General features: G+C 45.9%; 1 protein-coding gene and 1 long non-coding RNA gene across 8 annotated transcripts in view; one reads left to right on the top strand and one right to left on the bottom strand.

Annotated features, from left to right (window-relative positions):
• Positions 1-23,613, top strand: part of DGKG (diacylglycerol kinase gamma) — a 205,345-nt gene that overhangs the window by 97,033 nt on the left and 84,699 nt on the right. For all 7 annotated transcript variants that reach the window (XR_013369441.1, XR_013369442.1, XR_013369440.1 and 4 more), the window contains 3 exons: positions 1,812-1,901; positions 3,989-4,149; positions 11,461-11,525. Coding sequence is in view for 1 of the 7 variants with exons in the window: in XM_077879993.1 (XP_077736119.1) it covers positions 1,812-1,901; positions 3,989-4,149; positions 11,461-11,525 (316 nt within the window). In the remaining 6 variants the exon portion in view is untranslated. The remainder of the gene's footprint in view (positions 1-1,811; positions 1,902-3,988; positions 4,150-11,460; positions 11,526-23,613) is intronic.
• LOC144302539 (uncharacterized) overlaps positions 18,252-23,613 on the bottom strand; it is a 37,152-nt gene continuing 31,790 nt past the window's right edge. Inside the window, exon 3 of the long non-coding RNA XR_013369448.1 lies at positions 18,252-18,615. This is a non-coding gene — a long non-coding RNA (uncharacterized LOC144302539). The remainder of the gene's footprint in view (positions 18,616-23,613) is intronic.

The following is a 23,613-nucleotide window of genomic DNA, read 5'->3' as shown; positions in this document are numbered from 1 at the left end:
CCCGGTGCATGGAGCCTGCTTCTCCCTCTGCCTGTGTCTCTGCCTCTCTCTCTCTCTCTGTGTGACTATCATAAATAAATAAAAAAAATTTAAAAAAAATTAAAAAAAAAAAAAAAAAGAAAGAAAGAAACACACTGGAAAGGAACCTGGCCTAGACTAGGGCAACCAGGGAGGGCCTCCCAGAGGCAGCACCTAAGCAACCAAGAACTTGTGACTTAAGGCACTGAAAATACTTCAGCATGGTTGACATGTCAAGCCGTGGGAGGCTAGAGCAGAAGACAGTGCCCACTGCCATGCTAGAGATGATGGGAGCCAAGACAGAGGGAAAGGGACCACCTGCCTTGGAAGGTGAAGGACATTAGGGGGAACTGAGGCTGGGAAGGCAAGGAGGAGGCGGTGGCTTCAATACCAGTGGGAGGGAATCATGTACCTGAGCTCGGGCATCGCCACTGGAATAGCTACAAGAGGTTGCTGAGAGATCAACTACGGAAACAGCACGTGGAAACTGAGGTGTGAATGGATGCGGGGTGCGGGAGAGGGAGCAACCTAGGACGATGTCCAGGTCTCCAGCCTCAACGCCATGAAGATGACCTGCGTGTTGAGATGGAGACCACGGAAGGAGCGGACTTAAGGCTACAGGTGCCTTCCAGGCAAAGGGAGCCCCGTGCACAAAGGCAGGGAGGCAGAAATGCAGACCACACGTACTGGGAACAGCGACGGAGCCCATTGCCTTGCTCTGTCCACCATCATCGTAAACCTCCTGGTAGTGATCTCAGCCCCGGGCCTTGCCTGAGCTCAGCCACCTGTGGCACCAGCCAGACAACCCCGGGGACGTGTGAGCGCCCCTTCAGCTGGGGCAGCCCTCGCTCTCACTCTGGGATTCCTGCATCACCCCTCCGCCCACCTGCCCGCCTGAGTCAGCATCACTCCCCTCCCAGGCACCAGCTGTGCTGCAGGGTGTGTCAGTGGCGCCCCCTGGAGCCCAGCGGGTGCCCGTACTGGTCCCACCTTTCTCCGTGCGGCCAGACCAGCGTGTCACTGGAGACGCGCCACCAGGTGACCCCATGCATGTTCTGCTGCGCTTTCTGCAGTGCTTCAGTCTGATGCTTCTTCACAAGCCACATGGGAGATGAGGTTGAGAATTGTGGATTCGCGAGCCTAGGGGGTGGGGGGAGTGACGAACTGGTACCTGGGTGCCAAATAACACCTTGAGGTTTTGTTTGCTCGACACAGTATTATTTTTAAGCTTTGAATCTGAATGACAATTAGTCGAGACAGCTCCAGTTTCCCAAATGCCCCACTGTGCCCTGATTTCTCGGGCCCACCTGTGCTACCCGCTGTGCAACGGCCTGCCCCTGAGGCAAGGAGGAGCCTGGGCCTGGGACCACAGATCTGGATTTGGATCCTGACTCCAGACTTACTTTCCCCCCAGGGAAACTCACTTTTGTCATCTATGAGGGGAATAATCATAACCCTGCAGAGTTGGTGTGAGGGACAAAGGGAGAAAGAGTTAGCTATGATCACAAACTAATGCTTTTGGGGTGTATGCCATCACCCCTAAGGAAAGAATTTGGATGAAATGAGGATAAGCAGGTGCAAGTTATGGGGAGAGAGAGCTCAATATGAAAGAAGCCTTCGTTCCCACAGTGGAAGGTTCAGCTGTAGGAAATAGTGTGCTCTCCGTCACGGGAGCTCTTCAAACTAAGAATGCCATGAAGGGGTTTTAAGCATCAGATCAGGGATAATCAAGTAACCCACAGGTTCCGTAATCTGGTGCCATATGGTTTTCTCTTCTTCTGCATGGGTTACAGATAAGGCCAACTTTGCAAAGCATCCGCCAGTGGCTGTCCTGCCTCTCGGAACAGGAAATGACCTGGCCCGCTGTCTCCGCTGGGGAGGAGGTGAGTCCGCATGCCAGGGGCACTGCCCTGGGGGGCAGGCACACCAGTCTCCAGCGATGCTCTGCAGGACCAGGCTGGACTTCCCTTTTATGAATTACATTCCAGAGTCTTATCTACTTGCTTTGATGAATTACATTCCAGAGTCCTATCTACCCCATGACCATTCATTCCCGTGCCCTCCCAATCTTGCTATTTCCTATGATCCTGAAACTAGCAGCCTAGAGCCTACCTACCCCAGCAGAACATAGCGCTAGGGTAGTCTCTCTCTCCCCCCACAGTGCTCACTCTGGGAGGGGCTCACTTAGGTGTTTTCTGAATAAAATTCTCTCCTCTCCAACTTACTGCTCTTCTTCTGAATTAGGACTCAAGAGTACAAACTGAAAAGCTACACTGCCAGCTAGTAGAGGCATCCAAGCCATCATAGGCCCCCATGGCCATTGGCCCTCATGTTGAAATCCCCCTGTGGGGGATCTCCCAGTGGTGACCAGCTTACAGGACAAGGGGCAGGAGCTAAGGAGAGCTCTGCAAACTGCAACTGCTCCCATGGAGCTGGGAATGCTCCAGAGAGTAGAAGAGGTCGGGGCAGCACATGGAAGGGACAGAGAAGTCTGGCAGGCAGAACTGGGATGGGATTCCAGATGGCTGATCGATTCAGAGAAGATTCAAGACCAGCTCAGGCAGTGGTCAGTATTCAGAGATGGGTTCATGCCTGGTGGCAAGAGCAGAGGGAGCAGGAGCCAGCCCCAGAAGGAAGCTGGCAGGAACAGATGTCCTCGGCCCCACACTGATGCTAGGGAAGCGCCCTGTGTTCAAGAGGAACAAGCAGAGTGCAGCCCCATGCGCTGCACATCTAGGAAGCATGGCTGGGCACGAGTTTCATGCAGGAAGCCCAGGCCTGTGCTCCCAGAGAGCCTCAAGGCTCTCAGCTACACAGTTGCTACCACTGCTATCTTGTGAGGCATCCCCAAGGAGCTGACCAGACTAACAACTCGAAAGTACTCTTCAAGGTTGCCCTAAAGGTAAGCAGGAATGTGGGAGTGTTGTCAGAAAGAAAAGACGGTCTCTCCCACTAACCTCTCATGGCTTACGGTTCACTTTCTGTGCTGCTCTTCTGCTGCTGCATAACAAATTATCATAAATGTCGAGGCTTATGACATCCATTTGTTCGCTCACAGTCCTGTCGCGCAGGAGGCCTGAAACAGTGTGGCTGGGTTCTCCGCTCTGGGCCTCACAGTCTGAAATGAGGATGTTGGACAGGCTGTGCTCTTCTCTGTGCTCTTCTCTGGAGTCTCTGGAGGCAGAATTTGCTACGACGCTCACTCAGCTTGTTGGCAAAATTCAGGCCTTTGTGGTTGTGGGCCTGAAGTCCCTGTTTCCTCGCTGGGACCACTGTCAAATCCTCGAGCCTTCCTTTTTCCTTGACAGATGGATCCCTCCATCTTCAAAGCCAGCAGTAAAGAATCTCCCTCACCTGAAATCCCTCTCAAGCTTTGAATTTAATTCTTAAGGAAAAGCCCAGTCCTTTCCAAGGACTCAGCCGATTAGGTCAGATCCACTCAGATGACCGCCCTTGCTTAAAGTCAGCTGTGCCATATAGTATAGCCAGTCATGACAGTGATGGGGCTATCTTATTTATAAGTCCTGGGAATTGCAGGGTGTATGCCCCCGAGGGTTGGGGCACGGATAGTGAGACCATCCTAAAATTCCGCCTACCACACTGTCCATCTCCAACATGACACAGTCCTGGAACGGATCTTTTGTTCTGTGGCATGGAACTTTCGAGCCACCCAGCCCACCTATTCTCTAGGGCTTGCTTTGGCTACATAGGCCTGCTCACCTTTGGCCAGCCCCCAACCCTATCTCCCACTACTTTGGCTTCCAAGTCTCCCAGCTTTTTTCTGGTTACACCCTAATGTCCTCTCCTTCTCCATGGCTCAGGGAACCTAGGTGTCTGTGGCCCCCCAGACACACTGGGGTGTCTCGTGGTCACAGATGCCCACAGAGTTCCTGTCCCCAATAGCTGACTGTACATCAGAAACAACTTAGCCTTTCTGCCCTGAGGACAAATGTAATGCCATGTTCCACAGGTTATGAAGGGGGCAGCTTGACAAAAATCCTGAAGGACATCGAACAGAGCCCCTTGGTGATGCTAGACCGCTGGCATCTGGAAGTCATCCCTAGAGAGGAGGTGGAGAATGGGGACCAGGTCCCGTACAACATCATGAACAACTATTTCTCCATTGGTGTGGTGAGTTGGTCAAGGATTGCCTTTCTGCATGGAAGAGAAATGTCTGGGTGGGCAGAAAAGTTCTGGTCCTTCATTGTCTCCCCCTCCCCCCCGGGTCCCTACTCTTCACCTCTCCCAGCTGCCCCCAGTCTTGACTTGGGTCCGAGCATCCTTGCATCTGGCCTGGGCATGGCCACCCTGAATGTACCCAACCCTGACCCTAGGTTATGGAGCAAATTCCTTCCCCTATAATTTTAACTAACACAAGAAAATAAGAATTTTTTTAAAAAAACCGATTTCCCCTTTGGGTAATTTGAAACAGTTTAAAAGAAGTAACACCAAGAAATAACCACGGGGCAAAGTCAGGAAAGACTCTCATGTGAGCTTCCAGAGTTGAGAATTCCTATCCTCCGAGGAGGGCCCCTCCGTGTCTGAGGGGTCTAAGCCAGCTAAGTTAGCTGTCAGAACTCCTTGTCGCCTGTTCTCTCCCCTCATGTCAGCTGGATTCCCTACAATCCAGGTGTTCATGAACCTCTGGGGGTGTCTCCTCCCAGCTGACCCCTTAGCTGAGCACCATGCTCATCAGTGGTGCTTCCACAGCCTTCTTCATTCACTTTATCAGTGTACTCTCTGTATTTGATTGAAGAGATTGGTTCACTGTGCCCACTTAACACCCCCAACACACACACACTCATCATACACCCAACACACATATCCTCTACACACATATATCCAACACACAACACAGACACACACAAAGCACAAGGACAGCGCCACATTCCTGTTTCTTCCTCCAGGCCCCAGCACATTGAGCACAACTCAGTTTTAACTCAGCTTCTGATCCAAAGAGGACTGTGTGGACACTCTCTCAAACTGTTGAGAATGGAATCAGGGAGAAAAGAGATCCATCCACTCCATAGATAGAGCTGGGGTTCAGGAGGGGGATGCAACAAAAGCACTAGCATTTATTGAGCATCAGCTGTGTGCTCTCCACTATGCTAGACCTTACATATTGCAATCCTCATTGCAGTCTTGCAGGAATCGTTGTCCCCACAGTCCCCATTTTATAGACAGGACCTCAGGACCCTTGATGAGTGAGGGCAGGAACTGCCACAGGCACACTGTGCCTTACAGTCTTTCCTCTCTGTTTCCCTGTCTTTAGAATTATGCTGTCCAGTTTCAGACCCATAGGAGTCCCTGCAAACCAACCATCCAGACCCAGATTGTGTGATAGCTGCTCTTGTCAACCATCCTCACCTGTGCATCTTTTGAAAATTTTGGTGACTTAAAAAGAAAAATGAAATAGGAGGGGAATTGATAGGTAGCTTAAGGGAAGAGCCAGTTTGAGGAAAGGTTGTTTTTAAAAAAAAAGACTAGAGGAATATCTGGTGGCTCAGTTGGTGGGGTGTCCAACCCTGGGTTTCAATTCAGGTCATTGATCTTGGGGTCGTAAGATCAAGCCCTGAGTCAGCTCCATACTCAGTGCAGAGTCTGCTTGAGACTCTCTCCTTCTTCCTCTCCCTCTGCCCCTCCCCGCTGTCCTTGCTCACATACGTGCACTCTCTCTCTGAAACCAATAAAATCTTTAATAAAACCTTTAATAAGACTAGAAGAAGAACCATGGAAGAGGGAAGGATGTTTTAAAATACCATAAATTTACAAAATTTAAAACTTACCATACTTGTAGGCATTTTCTTGATTCTTACAACAACATCAAAGGGCAGTATTCTCTCCATTTTGTAGGTGAGGAAACAAAGAGTCAGAAGGAGGGATTTGCCATCATTTTTCTGGCCCCTGAGCCGGCACTGTTTTTCTATTACTGCAGCAGAAGACAGAAGCATCGCTGAGCCAACAGTCAGGGTCTGACAGGATGGGGGATTAGACTAGCAGCATATTTAGGGTCCCTGTGCCCTTATCTGGTTTATCCCCCCAGCTCACCTGGCCTCCACTAAGGGACACACCTCTCCCTAGCTTCTTCCAGCTGCCCCCCTCCAGAGGGGAGATAAACCATAGTATAGCTTGCTAGCATGTGTTGAGTACCTGCTGTACACTAGACACAGGTGCCCTATTGGTAGGTATAGACCTTATCCTTTTGTATTTTGTCAGGAGGAACTGTAGCTCAGAACAGTACAGAGTCGGGTCTCAGCTGGTGAGGGGTGGAGCTGAGAACCACTAGTGTCCAGCTCCAGAAGCCCCTGAGCTGTGGACTCTGAGCCACGTGGCCTCTGCACAGCCCCTCTGTCTTCAAATGCTTTCCTTCCTAGCAGCACTGATGGGGGGAGGGGAGAGGGAGGGAATCTCAACATTTAGTGTGTGATGGCTCACCTATGCCCTTTGTCAGAGATGCAAATTCCACCCCCAAGACAGATCTTGGTTTATATTCTGATTCAGTTGGTCTGGGAAAGGTCTTGGAGTTTGCACTTTTAACAGGCCTCTGAGATCATTCTGATGTGGATGACCCCAACCAATTCTTCAGCAAATGATAGCCCATCAGAACAGTAAAGAATGGTCAAAGGAGATGGTCCTACACAGGAGCAAAAGCCAAAACTGAACTAGATGAAGGAGAAAAATGATAGAGAGGAGAGGACGAAGACCCTATAAGCAGCCAGAAGGAAGGGAGAGCTGATAGCAGGGCTGGGTGCCCTGTCTGGGAACTTCTAGATGGCAGCTTACAGCCATGGCTGCCTTCAGAGGCTTTAGCCCCACATCTCTTTCTTGACACCCTCAGCTCTGGCTGCCAGAACGTGATTCTTGTTACCTCTCGTCTGTCTCTACACAGTGCCATATGCAAAAAATTTCACTCACTTTGCATTTCCTGACCAGATAGGTAAACACACCGAAAAGGAATAAACAGCCTCACCTTACACAGACCATACCCAAGAGCTGGGATGATCGTGGTTTTAATTCATGCGCGCAAATGTGCAGGTAGGAAGGAAGTTGGGGGACAGGAGGAAGTAAAGGAGACCACCTCATTGTCCCCCAAGGAAAGGCATCCAAACATTCTCCATCACACTTAGTGGTCAGGGTGTTTCTGTACCTGGAGCTGACTTCGAATAATCCAATCTGTTCATCTTTCAACTTAGAACTTCACAATATCTTTCGCATGATTTTTTTCATACACCTTTCACTTGTGCGTGTTTAATATTTTATTGCAAAGCAGTGAGGAACCAGGACAGGTTTTTATCTCCTCGGTGTACCCTTAGCCTTCTCTCAATAAAAATGTTTGCAGGGTTTGTATGCTCGCTCTTTAAAAGTTGGAAAGGGAAATTCTTGAGAAAACAAGTAGTCAATACGCAACTCTCACAGAATCTGGGGCTGACATTTGCAGAAGCTCTTCCTCCCTATTTGACCTCCCAGACTTTGTAAGAGGAGAAGTAGGTATGTAAACCAACCAACAGTTTTACTTCCTTGGGATAATTAGAGTCAGACTCCTTTGGCAAAGAGAGCCTTGCAAAGTCTTTGCCTCTTTTTTGGAAGGACCTGGACTATCTTACTGATGTCAGATGTCTGTGGCCTTTCGCATGTATAAAGGTGATGACAGGGACTGCTGCTGTGGTGGTGCTTGGTGGTAACGCGTTTGCCCTGACAAGTTCACCTGGTCCCCTTGGTGCCAGCAGCACCCATGTAATACATGGAGGGATAAACAGGGCAGACCCTCCTGGCCCACTCAGAGAGTGACTGTGGCCCTGCTGTTACCACATTTCCGTCACCTACATACATGCTGGCCCTCCACCACTGAAGAGTTGAGAGAGTTGGCCTTCTCAGTGCCCTATTGGCAGGAGATTTTAAACATAGTCATTCAGGCTGCTACTTCCTCTGGCTTCTCTGGCCTCCTCGTCCCTGCTCTTTATTTTTGGATTTGCAGAAATGTCAGGATGGCCAGGTATCAGTGACAGGAAGTTTGGGACCATGAAATAATTTCTGGGGTATGTGTAACTCCAAATGCCTCAAAGGCTCTGCTTTCACTGAGCCTCCACAGGAGGAGTGAACAGCTAATCCCTTGATTCAATGAAATCTATTTCTGATACTAGGGGAACCCAGGGGCCAGGGAGAGGCCACAGTCACATTAAGCTGCACACCATTCTCCACCTTCTGATTGTACTTCTCAGGCTTTTCCAGCTAAGTGTCCACAGTGATGAGCCCCCTACTGATAGGGAATTTACCAAAAAGTTAACCATTTTCGCTGCAACTTTTTGGATTCCCTCTGGGTCAAGTTCTTGTCTGTTACCTGTGAAAGCCATGGAGGCCCTAAGACAATGGAACTCACTGAGTAGTGTCTGGGAAAAGGGGTCTACATCTCTTTTTCACCCTCCAATCTGTCATAATGTTTCAGAAAAACCCAAATTCCAAATGATCTGTTTTATTGTCTCCTTTGTCTTTTTACCTCCATAAGTTGGTAACGTGGCTTAGACCTGCCTTGTCCAATATGGTAGCCATTAGCCACATGTAGCGGTTGTGTACTTGCAATGGGACTAGTCTAAATTGAGAGATGCTGTTAAGTATAAAATATACACCAAATTTCAAAAATGTAGTATAAAAGGATTTTAAACATCACAATAATTTTTATATTAACTCCATGCTATAGCAATAATATTTGTCAATGAAAATATATTATTCAAGTTAATCTCACTTTTTTCCTTTCCCTTTTTTAAATGTGGCTACTAGAAAATTTTAAATTTATTTCCATCGGACAGCACTGGCCTAGACATCCAAAAAGCTCAGAGTCCAAATAACAGCTGCTTATATTTGGAAGGGACACAAAAATATTTTGGACTTCTAGTTTTAATTCAGGAAAGAGCAGCTCATCATCTCCTCTGTTCCTCACATCACACAGAAGGACCCTGGAGAGTGAGGCCTTCAGAAATGTCATCACTTCCAAGGCTTTGCAATTCCCATCTCTATCCCCCTGCACCTTCAAAATGGAAGTCTCATTTTGCTGTAATTATTACCAAGAAAGGGTTTGAACTGTTGCAGCACTGGTTTCGAGAATTTAAAGAAATTACTGTTGAATGTAAAATACACCCAGCTCAGTGCCTGACACAGAGCTCAATGGAGGGCGAAGATGCATCTAGACTCTTTTGAATCCCCAGGTAGAGAACTGTGGTCAGAGTTGAAGTGTTTATCAGCATCGCCTTTTCAAGACTGAACAGCAAAGGACCTGCTCAGCTCTCCCTTGCTACTTTATGTATTTGTGGGGAGATTACATTGGAACCCCATGCCTAACTAGCAATATTGTAAAGGCTGGTCTTTGTGAAAAGAAGCCTGGCAAAACCTCGTTTAAAAAACAACAACGAGGATAATCAGAACTGTATGGAGGGAGGGAGCCTGTGCCCATAGCCCCGAAAATAAGAAAACCAGGAGCCAGTCACAACAGTCCTGGGGGTGGGGGGAGGTCGCAAAGCATAAATCATGCCAGGCAACATGTGATGGCTTTTCGCTTTCCTCCTCTTTCTTTCTTTTCTTTTCTCCTGACAGAAGAAAATTAGTGCTTCCAAGGAACACAAGTAGATGGAATGTTTTCTTGAATTCTAGAGAAGCATTTGACAGATGTCACATGAATCTTTTTCAGAGTGTTCACTGAAACTTGCTCAGAGTGAGGGAGGGAAAATGAAGGCCTGCTGCCTGGAGAAGCCACCCGGGGTGAGGCCTCGGGGAGATGCTGCAAGTCTCCCACCATGTGTCCACAGGGGGCCCTGACCAAGACCGTCAACTCTCCATGTGTCTTAAAGAAAAAACAAAGCAATCAATAACTAGAATTTAAATGTCAAATTCCCAAAAGGCTATTTCAGCAAGGAGTGTTCGCCAATCACAAAAAAAGCGCATAGCCTCGGCTTGCCTCTGCAGTGGGCTGCTCGCTGGGTTTACTCCTCTGCCAAGTTCAAGTATGACAGAAGCCCCCCTGTGCTCCCTAACTTGCACCTGGACTTTCTATCTCCCACCACCAGCCTGTTTTTACTCACCATACACGGCACATGCTCAATAAAAGCTGCTCCACTGAACTCTACCTCCTAATGTTAAAAAAGTAATAATGATAACATTCAGAAAATTTCTTTTGTGAGTCCATACCGAGAAACAGAATTAATAAGCATTCACTGAAATGGAATGTCAGTTCTCTCTTAGCCACATAGTCTAGTAAATGAGTTTCTGTAGCTTTTTTCCTGCACATTTCTGACTCAGCTCCCTTGTTTCTGTGTCATCTCCCCCCATCCCCGACCCCCCCAGCCCAATTCTCCTGTTTCTTTCTAAAACCCACCACCTGCACCCAACGTGCTGATATGAGGCCTGAGCAGTGAAGGGACGCAACTCATTTGTCTGCTGGAAAATGAGACCATTAATGAGGGTGAAAGACCAAGTGTGAGGAGGAAAGATGAGTAGATGAGCTCAGTGTTAGGTCTGAAGCTCAGGGATGATTCTAGAGATCAACATTATAGAGACATTACACACTAGGAGTAAGTATGAGAATTCGAGATGGTCCATGACATGGAGTGTAGGCTGCAGATGGGACTCAGGGCAGAGAAGTTCTGGTCAGAGGATGCAAAACTCAGAAGCATGGTGGCCTGGAAGCCTTCCCAATCGTGAGTTCTGAGGAGCAGGTGGTCAATAGTGCAGCTAGGGGTGTGCAAATAAGAGGACAGCAGAGTGTCCATAGAAGGTGGCAGTGAGACTCTTCTTGACTTTGGGGAAAGTCTTTCTGTGGAGATCAGGGAAAAGAAGCCAGGAGTTTAAATATATTTTTAATACCTACTAAGCATGTTATTCAATGCTACTAATAATTTCTATTGCTATGGATCATTAGAATTAATATATAGCCGCATCTACCAAAGTCAGTGTTCTGGTTTTGACAGTGTAGCATAGTTACATAAGATGTTATTGGGGGAAGCTGGGTGAAAGGGATACAGGAACTCTCTGTACTATTTTTGCAACTTCTTGTGAGTCTTAAAATATTCCAAAATAAAAAGTATTTTTTTAAAAAAGAGTTAATATGGCAAGGCATTTCCAGAAATTCACACTCAGCCCCACGCACGGGCTTCTGTACTATAACTGCCCCCACACCCAGACACCCTCTCACTCCTCAAAGGGCAGTGGCTTGTCCCCTTCATTCACCCTGAACTGTGGTCGAGAGTGAAAACTGCGAAGGGTGGACTGGTCTAGGCTCTACAATCTCTGTAGCCCCTGACCTTGGACCTAGCGTTGCCCCTTTGTGGGAGCCTCCCCTGTGACATGGATTCTCAAGGTCTGGGGGATTGCAGTGGGAGCCCGTGTGCTGCTTTTCTGTGCGCACTGCATGGTCATGACCACTCATCAGGCGGCCGCTTTTTTCTTCCCTTTCAGGATGCTTCCATCGCACACAGATTCCACGTGATGAGAGAGAAACACCCTGAAAAATTCAACAGCAGGTAAGAGTGCCATGAAGCTGCAGCCCCCCTCCAGCCCTGCACTGCCCTCCACCCCCCCACCCCCCCAGCCAACCACACCGCAGCCTCCACCTGCTCTCACCCGAACGTTCTTGGCCCGGCCACCCAGGGACTTGGCTTTCCTGCCACGTTGCCGGAAGGAGGGTTTCCATTTCCAAGCAGAAAACGGTGTCAGAAACCTGCAGCAGCCTGGCCGCCTGTCCCCTCGCAGAGGATGCTGTGAAGAGGGGGGGACTGCGGGCGGGCAGGGAGGGCGCGCTGTGCCCGCCTCGAGGGGTGGGGGCCTGCGCCTGGCTAGCTGGAACCCCCTCCTGGGGCTTGGCCGCTTTCTCCAGATGGAAAGCTGCTGCAGCCTCGGCCCCCTGGAATTTCTGTGGGGAGGAGCAGGCTGCATGGCAGGGGCCTCAGCCTCTCTGGAAGGGAGGGGGTGGCAGCAGGGGAGGGGGGTGGAGGGGGTAGGCCGGGCCAGGAGGGCAGAGAGGGCGTCGCCTCTGTGTCCCCCCCCCAACAGCAGAGGGCAGCAGAGGGAGGCCCCTGCAGGGGCTGGGACACCAGGAGCCCCCCAGGTCCCAGCCTCAGCCCCTGTGTGAAGCCTGGATGTTAGGTCCAAAAACACGAGAGAGAAAACCAGATTTTTTTGCAAGCAAAACTAAATCCTTCTTGCTGGTGGGAGGGAATATGCGAGAAGTGAGTTGTGACTGGCATATAGCTACCCGGGACTGCTAAAATACCTTTCTCCATTCTTCTTTCCTTTTTTTTTTCCCCTTCTCTTTGATTTCCATCCCTTTTCCTCTGTGTTGTACCATTTCAAGATGACCATTGGATCCCGCCCCACCCTCCAGCAGGTGGGGGGGAGGAATGCAGACTTAGCCTGAGGGAGTGACTTATATAGCCCATAGGATTCCCTTCAGAGCGGAGGTCCAGTATTGTCGGAAGACATTTATTTAAAGCCTCACACCCCAAAGAGTGCCATCATTTTCATTCCTACTCCTTTCCCCTGACAATATCCACCACCCCCCACCGCCACCTAGGAGGTTAACAGGGGTAAAAAGTCCTATCGTAACATTCTTCAGCTTCAGGAAAAGCAATCTGAGATCTGTGGAATCTACTAGCTAAACTCATCTTCTTAGGGTGGGTCTTCTGTGCCAGGCATATTCCATCAGGCTCGCACACACAGCCCATGCACACTCACAAATCACTATTAACAGGTATGTGTTCACCCCCCACTCTTACTGTAATCAGCTGACCCTTCTTGTACATCCTTTGTCACTCTCACATACACGCTAAATTATTTCTTCTCTTCCACCCATTGTAGACCTTTTAGGCACTCTTTTCACAGGGGGGCCCTTATGCATACTCATGCACACATACTTGTTAAGATGCCATATGCTTGTGAAATCCATAAGGGTTCTGCTCATTCATTCATTCAACACTAGCTTTTGAAAACATACTCTGTGCCAGGCACTGTTCTGTAGGTGTTTTGGACAGACATGTGTAGGGGCTCGCAGTCCGGTGGTGCAGACCAGAAGGAAGATATGCAGAGTGACTTGTGTTCAGTGGTACGAATCAAGCTGACTTATAGGAACACAAAGCAAGGACATGGAATTTGGTATGGAAGGGCTTCTATCTATAGAGATGCCGAGACATGGAAAACAAGTATGTATTTTTCAGGTTGACAAAAAGAGAAGGGCAGCCCAGAGAGAAGGAACCAACTATAAAAGGATAACAATGAGTGAGAGAAAGCAGGATGCTTGGGGAAGAGCAAGCCGTGCTGGTCTTTTGGCAGGGAAGAAGCAAAACCTCTATAGTAGGTAGAGAATGAGAAAGCAGAAGGAGGGAGAAATTTCTCCATATTCTAAAGATCAATAGACAGGTCAACATATGACATGAAGAGAGTAATTGTCAATTGTCCACATGATTAAATATAATTAGAAAGATACCTCCCTCTGTCAGAAGAAGAGTTGCAATTGTGCATTTCACTATGATCTGGTGACTGTTTTTCCTTCCACTTTCCTAGTTCTATTAATAAGACTACTCTGCAGTTCAGGGCCCACCCTTCTTCCCCTGGTCGAGGTCAAGGTAGTACGGTCGCCTGGCATGACAGGCACACGGATTTGTGTGTAAATCCAGATTTACACACAAATCCGTGTGCCTGCAAGTAAGTGGAGACCTAGTGACGTAGAAATGGGTCCTGTTTCACAAGGTCCTAGACCCCTTCCTAGTAAGAACTTTGAGTCCATGCTGCTTCCACCCTGCCTGCTTGCTCATGTTGAAAATACTCATGAGTGCCCAGTTTGTCCACTGAGAGGCAGGCGAGCAGCCATTTTTTCCAGGCTTCCTTATTTAGCTTTGGAGATGGTTTTAAATAGGCAGGTGGTTGTTGCCATGGTTACACCATTACACCAACGGCTAAACTTAGGAAGGGCCACAAGGGATAGGAAGAAAGCTTGATACCCGGGATTTGGAAATGTAAACGATATTATTAAACAAGGCTTCGTTTTACTCGGCTGCACTTAGGTTTTCCAGAGAGTAGTCACTGCTTGGCTGGATGGTCTTACAGTTAAGGTGCCACACTGGGCCCTCTGGGATAATTCTGAGGTTAAATCTAGGGAGTTGTAACTGTTTTGTTTTGTTTTGCTTTGAACAAGGGAGTGTAACTAATCAGGGCTAGAATTTATCAGGAAACTTGAATCTTTCACATCGCTCATTCAGTTTTCTGGGCTAGTCTAACAAGAATTCTTAACCTAAGGTACAAGGGCTGCAGAAACTCTGAGAACACCTTGAAATTGTATAGAAGACATTGACTATCTTTTTCTGGAGAGAAAGTCCATAACGATCAGAAGGCTCTTGCAGGGACCCAAAGCCCTCTCATAGTTAAAGGTCACAATTCTGAGGCCGCCTGGAATCCTAAAAGGGACCTTGGGGTTTGGTTGGGCTTTTAGGAAATTCTTCCTCCAGTGGCTTCTCTACACAGGTTGTTGCCAGAGAAGGTGATTGGTTGTTCGAAACCGAGTTCTGTTCCCTAGTGGAATAGCTTTGCTAATAGAGTAAGAATCACACCCAAGAATGCAGGAACATGAGCCAAGTGTGATGGGCAAGGACAAAAAGGCCTTTAATGGCAGAGATAGGACTATTTTGGGTACATTCTACTTCATAATCATTGACAGGCTAATAATTGCTAATTTAGAAATATTATGAAAAATTATCATCTTGTTGTTGGCATAAACAGCAGAAGACAGATTTAACTCAGCTGCGAGTCTAACATGTGTTAGAAGGTGTTCTAGGATACAAGGATAAATAAGACCTGATTCCTGCCTTCAGGGAATTCACAGTCAAGCAAAGAAGGAAGAATAATCTTCAAATATTTTTTACAAAGTGATTTGCACATATGAGGGGGTTCCATTTTGTAGGTCATACAGCGTAAAAGAAGTTGGATAGTATAAGACACTTATTAATGGCTGTATCCCTATATCACTTATAAATGAATTGTTTAGAAATAATGTTACAAAGGAACCATCCTGAGAACTGTTATTTTTTGACCTCTTACTAGGTGCCAGGGGATAAACTAGGTTTGTTAAATACATTATAGTTTCGAAATCTCAAGATCACTCTACAAGATAAATATTAGATAAAGGCGTTTTATAGATAAAGACGCTGAGGCTGCGAGAAGCCAAGTCACTTAAGTGAAGTCATACATCTTTTCAAACACCAGAGCTGATATGATTCTAAGCTAGCTCCGAACTCCTCCAGAGTTCAAACTCCGTTTTCTGCCCCTGCTGTCTCCCATGGATTTCATTTATCAAATGCCTATTGTGTATCAAACACTCTGATGGGTACTACATACATGGGCCGCTGCAATGCTCACAATCACATGCAAGGGCAAGTGCTGCTGTCTCCATTTTGGAGATGAAAATATTGAGGCTAAGAAGGGTAGAGCTTTTATCAAGTCTACCCATCTTTATGGATTATCTCTGTGGGAAAATGCCTGCTGAGTTCCAAAGGGAGACCACAGGTACACTACCCACTCTTAACTTGTGTGGTATGACTCTTCTCCCTATCCCAGTGTCTAAGCACAGAGCAGGACCGAATATATGATTTGTGCAATGTTAAAATGTAGGGCCCTTTGAACAAAACTATTAAGAATTTCAAGTCTGCGACAGTAGAGCATTAATTAAACCAAGTACAGAGCCCTCCTAAGGGGGAGCTCCTTGCATCTATGCATGTTTCTTCCATAAGCTGGAAGGAATTTATTAAAAAAAAAAAAAAACTCACATTTGCCAGGGCTCGCAGGGGGGAAGTTTGCAATAAAGATAAGATTATGGAGGAAAGAGGGCTTTAGCTCAGGAGGAGGGAAGGGATGATCAGTCCCTCAAACAGGCAGTCGTCAGTATTAGCAGATGAGCTGATGACACCACTGAAGTCTTCCAGATAGCTAAGAACCAGTCCTCTGTGGAGTTTCTGGATTAACTCTCTGTGAAGAACTTTTTTAATATACGGAATATATACATGGAAGCTACCAAATTCCAAAGTCACTGTGGTTGAACGTCCAGAAAGAGAAGCCTAACTATGGAATTTTTTCGTTGTTGCTCAGAAACTCAGAGCACTTGAGGAATGTGTTATTCCAAACCTGTTGAGTGCCATCCACTTGAATATGTCCCTCAGCAGTTTAGGCTGAGGCAAGATACTTCCTGTTAGGCACTTCAAAGGGACCGAAACCGTACCTCATTCCTACCAAAAGCTGACCACCTTTCCCCAAAGCTCTTGGGTAATTAATAGACTCTGGAGTGTTAGCTTTCTTGGAATCAGGCCCGTGGAGTAATTGATGAGGGGTTCCCCCAGAAGCCCTAATGTAGCATGAGACCTTAAGAGGTTGGAAATACATCTTGCAAATAACTAAGCACTTAACAGTTATTTATAGAATGAGGCAGCAGGGTATAGTCTAAGTTGGCATTCAAAGTTGGCTCTGCCACTTACTAGCTGTGTGACCTTGGGCAAGTTACTTAATCTCTTTAATACTTTGCTTCCTCCCCTGAAAATCCTGCAAGGTTGCTATAAGTATAATGAGATCATGTATAAGTTCATGGCACACGGTAGGCAATCAATAAACATCTGTTGTTGAGTGTTGCTGAATAACTAGCATGAGGAAAGCATTGCCTTAAATTGCCAGTGACAGGCTTTTCTGATAGAGTGGCTAGTGGGATTCAGTCATCATGAAGTCTTTGCTTTATTGGCATGGCCCTGGAACTGAAAAGTTGGAGGACAACTAAAAGTTGGAAGCAACCCCATCTATGATCCACTGAATCTATCTAAATCCCTCTCCTAAGGGGTGAGAGTATGGCATCAGTTAGCTGGGATGGATTTGGATTCCATAGAACTGGAGCTACAGAGAAAATGCCCATTAAAGCCAGAGGCAGAGATCTGGGGTCTGAATACCTGAGATTCTAAGCCCAAATGCCAAGATAAGATGGCAAGGCTAGAGATAGGATCAAGGTTGGGGTCCCAGACCCCAGCTGACATGGTAGCAGGAGGAACAGATAAGAGTGAGTAAGGTGGAGTCACAGGACAGGAGCCATGGGCTCGACGGATACCTAGGGGCTTACCAGCTGGAGGCAAGGAGTGTACTGTCGGTGGGTAGGGGGATGGTCAAGGTCAGTCAGACACAAGATGTAACGACTCTTCATTCATATTGACTCTACCCTCATCCACCCAGCACCTCTTCTCTTACTTTAGATGAACACAGCAATGTTCTGTGGGAGGCAAAATAGAAGCCGGTAAAGCTCAAATCATACAATTCTGGAAATCAAAGGGCCTCCCCTCTTGAATGCCTGTACTATGTTCTGCAGTCACAAGCATAGACTTTATCACCATTTACATAAGATTTTCTTTCTTTTTTATAATCTAAAAATGAAACCATTCTAAGTTATTCTTTCCAGGAGCCCTTTGAGGTAGCCTAGTGTTACAGCCCAGACGTTTGACTTTCCCAAAGCATAAAGATACAACAGCAGCAGACGAACGAAGCAGGGTTAAAATCCTCACCATTGGAGGTGTCATTCTGTGCCCTGAGTTGAGTTTTGCTCCTCCCTAATACTTGGCACCCTCGAGAGACCTGCCCTCAGTACCCAGAGGGTCCAAACTGTCTGCACCTGTTTCCCTCAATATATCAAACTATTTTTTCAAACATTTGGGATTCAGAAAAGCCCCAAATGAAGTTGACTGTGGCATTTCTATTTTTATTCTTACTCCTGTAGGTATTTAAAAAGGAAATGCAAACCTTATGTTTTGTGTTCAAGTACCTTTGACTCTTCAAGTCAGTTCTGACAGAGCAGCCTACTTAATTACTGGAATGTTTATATACTAGCCCACACAAATGTTTATCTGCCACCCTCCCTACCCCTTCTTGGAAGAGATTCACGGAGTTAAATGAATGAAATATGGGTTCATGTTTTTTTTCACCAAACATTCATCATTATGCAACTGCATAAGTTCAGGGGTTTTTCTTGGCTGTCTTCTTTGTTTACAGTCAGCCCTTGATTATTTGCAGAAACAAGGGAACAGCAACATGGATCATTTAGATTGAAAATTTTAGGAGGCTGTTACTAATATTTGTGTGCAGGTCTCTCTATCCTAGAGATTTATAGTATTTTAATAATATGATAAAATCACATTGACTTTTTTTTTAAAGATTTATTTATTTGAGAAAGAGAGAGAGAGAGTGTGTGTGTGTAGGGGGGGATAGAGGGAGAAGAGGAGAGAATCTCTGGCTGACTTAGCACTGAGCACAGAGCCGAATGCAGGGCTTGATCTTGTGACCCTGACATCATGACCTGAGCCAAAATCAGGAGTCGGGTGCTTAACCAACTGAGCTATCCAGGTGCTCCAAAATCACATTGGCTCTTGACATTTGCTTCATTTTCCTTCTGGCCCCCCAGTCCATTAGAACAGGTAGCACAGCTTCTCAGACTGGTACACACAAGGAGCCTATGATATCTCGAGGCTCCTTACAAAGTTGCTTGTTTGCCAAAACAGCTCCTTATTGTAGCTTAACAGGCCTTTTCTTCTAGCCCCTGCCAGACTAAAACAAGAAAGGTAGGATTCCTGTCAATAAAGAGTGGAATTAGTTTGTGATAATATCAAAAGGAACTTGAAAACAAGCTATATTTTCACGTATTTAGGACAGATAATCCAGGGGCACCTGTGTGGCACAGGGGTTGAGCATCTGCTTTTGGCTCAGGGTGTGATCCCGGGGTCCTGGGATTGAGTCCTGCATCGGCTCCCCACAGGGAGCCTGCTTCTCCCTCTGCCTATGTCTCTGCCTCTCTCTGTGTCTCTCATGAATAAATAAATAAAACCTTTAAAAAAAAAAGCAGAGAATCCAAAAATTATCAGTATTTACTGATTTTTAAAAATGTTTCCGTCAAAGAGCTCAAGGTGTAATATATAATCAAGTTCAGAGGGTTTAGGTCAGCATGATAAGCTCATGGAAGAAACTCAAAGTAAGGTTAAGAACTGGCTGGTCCTCAAATGGGTGTGACAGTATGGATGCTTTCCAGAGGGAAGAGGTCAAGAAAGTGCTGGAATTTAATGTCTTCTTTTAAGGAAAAGACTGAATCAGGGATTGTTTCACCCAGAGAAGAAAAGACTTAGGGAGAAGTGATTACTGACCTCAAATATTTAAAAAGTATTTCTCATTAAGGAGGAATTAAGTTATTTAGCCCAATAAATCAATGAGGAAAATGGCTGGAAGGACCACTTTAAGCACCAAATACAGGACATCAGTTCTATTACTTAGAGCCATCTTAAGTATAGGGGGCTACTGATGAGAGCATTTTCAGATTTTAATATTCTGGCTGATGCTGGACAAACATCTGGGGCTCCAGTGAGGCCAGGTGCCCTAGGGTACAGATGCTATCACCAGACAACCTGGATTCAAATGCTGGTGTTGTCATAACCACTTATATGTGACCTTAATCAAGTTACTTTTCTAAGCCTTAGTCTGCTCATCTGTAAAATTGGGATATAATAACTTTTTGTTGTTGTTGTTTCCTATGGATGCTATAGCACATCACTACACTAATTTATTATATTGTAGTTCTGGAGGTCAGAAATCTGAAATAGGTCTCACTGGGTTAAAAATCAGTGTATCCTCAGGGCTGCATTCCTTTCTGGGGGCTCCAGGGGGAAATCCATTTCCTTACCTTTTCTTGCATCTAGAGGTTGTCTGGGGCCCCCTTCTTTCTTTAAAGCCAGCAATGGCCTATCGAGTCTTTCTCTACATGGCATCCTTCTCACAATCTCCTTCTGCCTCCCTCTTCCACTTAAATGGACCCTTGTGATTATACTGGACCCACTCAGATAATTCAGGATCATCTCCCTATCTCAAGGTCAGCTGACTGACCATTTCAATTCCACCTTCAACTTTAATTGCCTTTTGCCATATAAATGAACATATTCACAGCTTCCAAGCATTCGAACATGGACATTTTCAGGACATTATTCTCCCTACTACAAGTACCTTACCTAAGTACCATAGAATTATCTCAAACCTTCAATGAAGCAATGCATTCAAAGTGCATATTACAAAGGCTTGGCACATTGATATTAATTATTACTATTATTTTTAATATTTACATTATTACAAAGATAGATCCTACATCAAATAATAGTCATCTTAGGTGACTCAGAAGCCTTAAAAACACTGAGATTTGGTGATGCTCTGAAAGGGATAGATAAATATCTATTGGTCATAGGACATGAGTCATCAATACAGCAATAGACAATGTGCTTTTTTTTCCTCTTCATTTATCTTGATAAAATTTTTTCAATGCATTTATCATTATATAATTTAGTACTATATCATAAAGTATGATTACATAATACATTGAAATATCATTGTAAATAATTTGTAAAGTTCAGAAAAGTTAAAGAAGAGGGATGCCTGGGTTGCTCAATGGTTGAGCATAGACGTGATCCTGGGGTCCTGGGATCGAGTCCCACATTGGGCTCCCTGCATGGAGCCTGCTTCTCCCTCTGCCTATGTCTCTGCCTCTCTCTATGTATTTCTCATGAATGAATAAATAAAATCTAAAAAAAAAAAAAAAAAGTTAAAGAAGAAACCAATCACACATAGTGCCATCACTCAGAAACACAGTATTACCTTTTTGATATATTTCAGCAGTTTACTTGATACACATATTTTTAAATATTTGTGATAATATGTTTTTATAAAAATATATGTACAATTTATTTAAAAACTTTTCTTTATACAAGTAATTAAGACTTATTGTGGACAATCATAGTATCCTCCAGGAAATAAACACTGTTAGATTTATAACATATTTAATAGCAGGGAAGCTGCTATTAAAACCTAGGTCTGACTCTGCAGTCTCCATTTATCCTGCTATACTTCCCTTCATCTCTCAATGCCCAGTTTGGTACTCCATGGCCAACGAAACACCCAAGAAAGAGACTAGGGAAGAACCACAGAGATAATTAATGGCCCCATGAGAAAACCTTAAATAAACCAAAATCTTTGTTTTGTTTTGTTTTGTTTTGTTGGAGAGGAGAAGCAGGGGCTGGGAACTAGTCCTCCGGTGTATGAAGGATTCACAACAGGAAATAGTAACCACACCTTACTCTTCATCTCAGCTCAGGAAAGAATGAGACGGGGGAGCGGGGCGGGGGATGTGCTTCTCAAGTGAGGAATTGCTGTTTTGGATGGGAGGAAGATTCTCCTGGCCTGGAGACCCATTAAAGGCTAAAATGAGTTATTGAGGGAAGTTGTAGAATATATTCCAAAGGTTTCTAAAAACAGAAGCCAGACTCATTCATCAGGGATGACAAACACATCATCTTCCCTGAGCCCAGGAGTAAGCGGATGGTGCACACCGAGTGACAACCCTCTCCCTCCCACACAACAACCAACTGCAGTGCCCCGTAGGAGACTTTACCTCCCGTGTTCCTCAGCTCCCTGCTGGTCCCCATGATGTCCCTTCCTCGAGATATCCTTAGCAGGGCCCTGGCCATCTTGATGCTCTTTCTTCTCAGGCCTTCAGTTTGGCAGCTGCCCATGTTTTTGTCCTGTTTCTGCCACATAAGGACTTGCTACCACAATCCTTGTCACATTTTATAAAATTTAAACTCACGTGGTTTGCCTTCGGGATCATTTATTATCATCTCCCCCCAAACGCCAATCTAGCCTTATCGTTGGCTTGCTCTGTTGGTCTCCTCTTCCCCACTCTACCCTTAACTCCTCAGTCTAGTACAGCATCGCCTTCCGGGGCCTGATCATCACCCATTGTTTCAAAATGCAGTCCAAGATATTCAAAACACTCCCTCCCTGACCAACCCCAGCCTTGGCCTCCACTTTTTCTTACAATCCACCTACAAGGTTTTAGATACATCTTTTCCAACTTCGATTTTTCCCTTTGTCTTCCCTAAGTCATTATTTTGATGCAAAACTGCTCTCACTCCACCTCATTCCTAAGCCCTTCTTGGGATCCACTGACCTAAAAGCAAAAGAAGGTTGATTCCCAAGTATGTTCCCTCATTTGGCCAAAACATGTTGAGCATCTATTCTGTGTTAATATTGTGCTGGGGCCAAGGAAATCAGGATTACCACAGGCCCTACTTCTAGGAGCCCATGGTTCTAGTTGGGAAGATGAGCATATCCAGAATCTATCACCAACTGTATTCGTTTCCTAAGGCCACCTGACATTATCACCACAAACTAGGTGACTTGCAACAACAGAAATTAATTCTTCCACAATTCTGGAGGCTAAAAGTCTGAAATCAAGGTGTCAGCAGGATTGGTTCCTTCCCAGGCTCTGAGGGAGAATCTGTTCCATCCATGCCTCTCTTCTTGCTTCCAGTGGTTGCCAGCAATTCTTGGCATCCCTTGGCTTAGAGCTGCAAAACTCCAAACTCTGCATTCATCTTCACATGCATTCTCCCTCTGTGTCTCTGTGTCTCTCTGTCCAAATTTCTCTTTTCTTATAAGGACACTAGTCGTTGGATTTGGCCCACCCTCATCCAGTGTGACATCACCTTAGCTTGAGGACATCTGCAGAGACCCTATTTCCAAATACAGTTGCATTCACAAGTATGGGGCTAGGCCTTCAACATAGCTTCTTGGAAAACACAGTTTAACCAACCATACCTACCCTCCCTGAAGCCCTCACAAAAGAAAGAAATACAATATAATACGGTGGGCTGTGTCTTAACAAGGAACCATGAATAGTGAGTGTGTTGTGGGAGCACCTGAGAAAGTAGGATTAGACTTCAGAAAGAAAGTTGCATTTGAGTCTGAGAAAGAAATGGGAATGCTCCGAAGAAAGTAGGAGCCAGGTGTGTGCTAGGAGGGGAGAAGTAGGCTGGGCAAAGGGCAGACATGCTGGAGGACACTGGATGTGAAGAGAGAGGCAAATGGTTCTGAGGTGGCATGGGAAGGCAGGTGGGAGGCAGCCACAGCAGGATCTCCATGCTGTTCCCAGGAGTTGCACTTTTTCCTACAGGTGAGGGAGTGGACGGGGAGGTAGTCAATCAGCAGATATGTTTTGAACAGGTCAGTGAAGGAATGCATTGTCTTTAAAAATCTTTCCAGAGCCCAAATTTCAGGGCTTCTAGGAACACAGGGACCTTTATCCTGAAATGTATGGGTGTACAGGGTGTTAGGTCAGAGAGGGACCCAGAGAGACTGGAGAGGAGGTAACCCTCAGGGAGCCGGAAAGAGGGCTGTCAGGAGAGAACCAGCTCTGCTAACCTGGGGGAGTTCGTGCATATCAGGGCCAGAAACACCGTGGAAACCAAGCATGGGGCTTTTTTCACAAGCCCGGAACTGTGAAGTGTGCTGTTTGATTGTGGAAGTAGAAATTCACATTGAACAAAACTCCACACGTCATTCTCTCTTCCTCACTACCACGATTTCATATTCTCTCATCCAGAAGTTGACTTAGGTGGTCTCTAAACTTAGCTTAACATGGTTTTTGTTTACTTGGTTTTTTATGTCCAAAGGAAAGAGTATCAGAGTTAATTATCCCTCTGTTATCCTCTACTAATTAGAACTTTGGAGAAT

This window comes from Canis aureus, chromosome 31, assembly GCF_053574225.1.
Source record: "Canis aureus isolate CA01 chromosome 31, VMU_Caureus_v.1.0, whole genome shotgun sequence".
NCBI classification, from domain to species: domain Eukaryota; kingdom Metazoa; phylum Chordata; class Mammalia; order Carnivora; family Canidae; genus Canis; species Canis aureus.
Note: the sequence above shows the minus strand (reverse complement) of the source record. Positions and strands in the feature narration are given on the sequence as shown.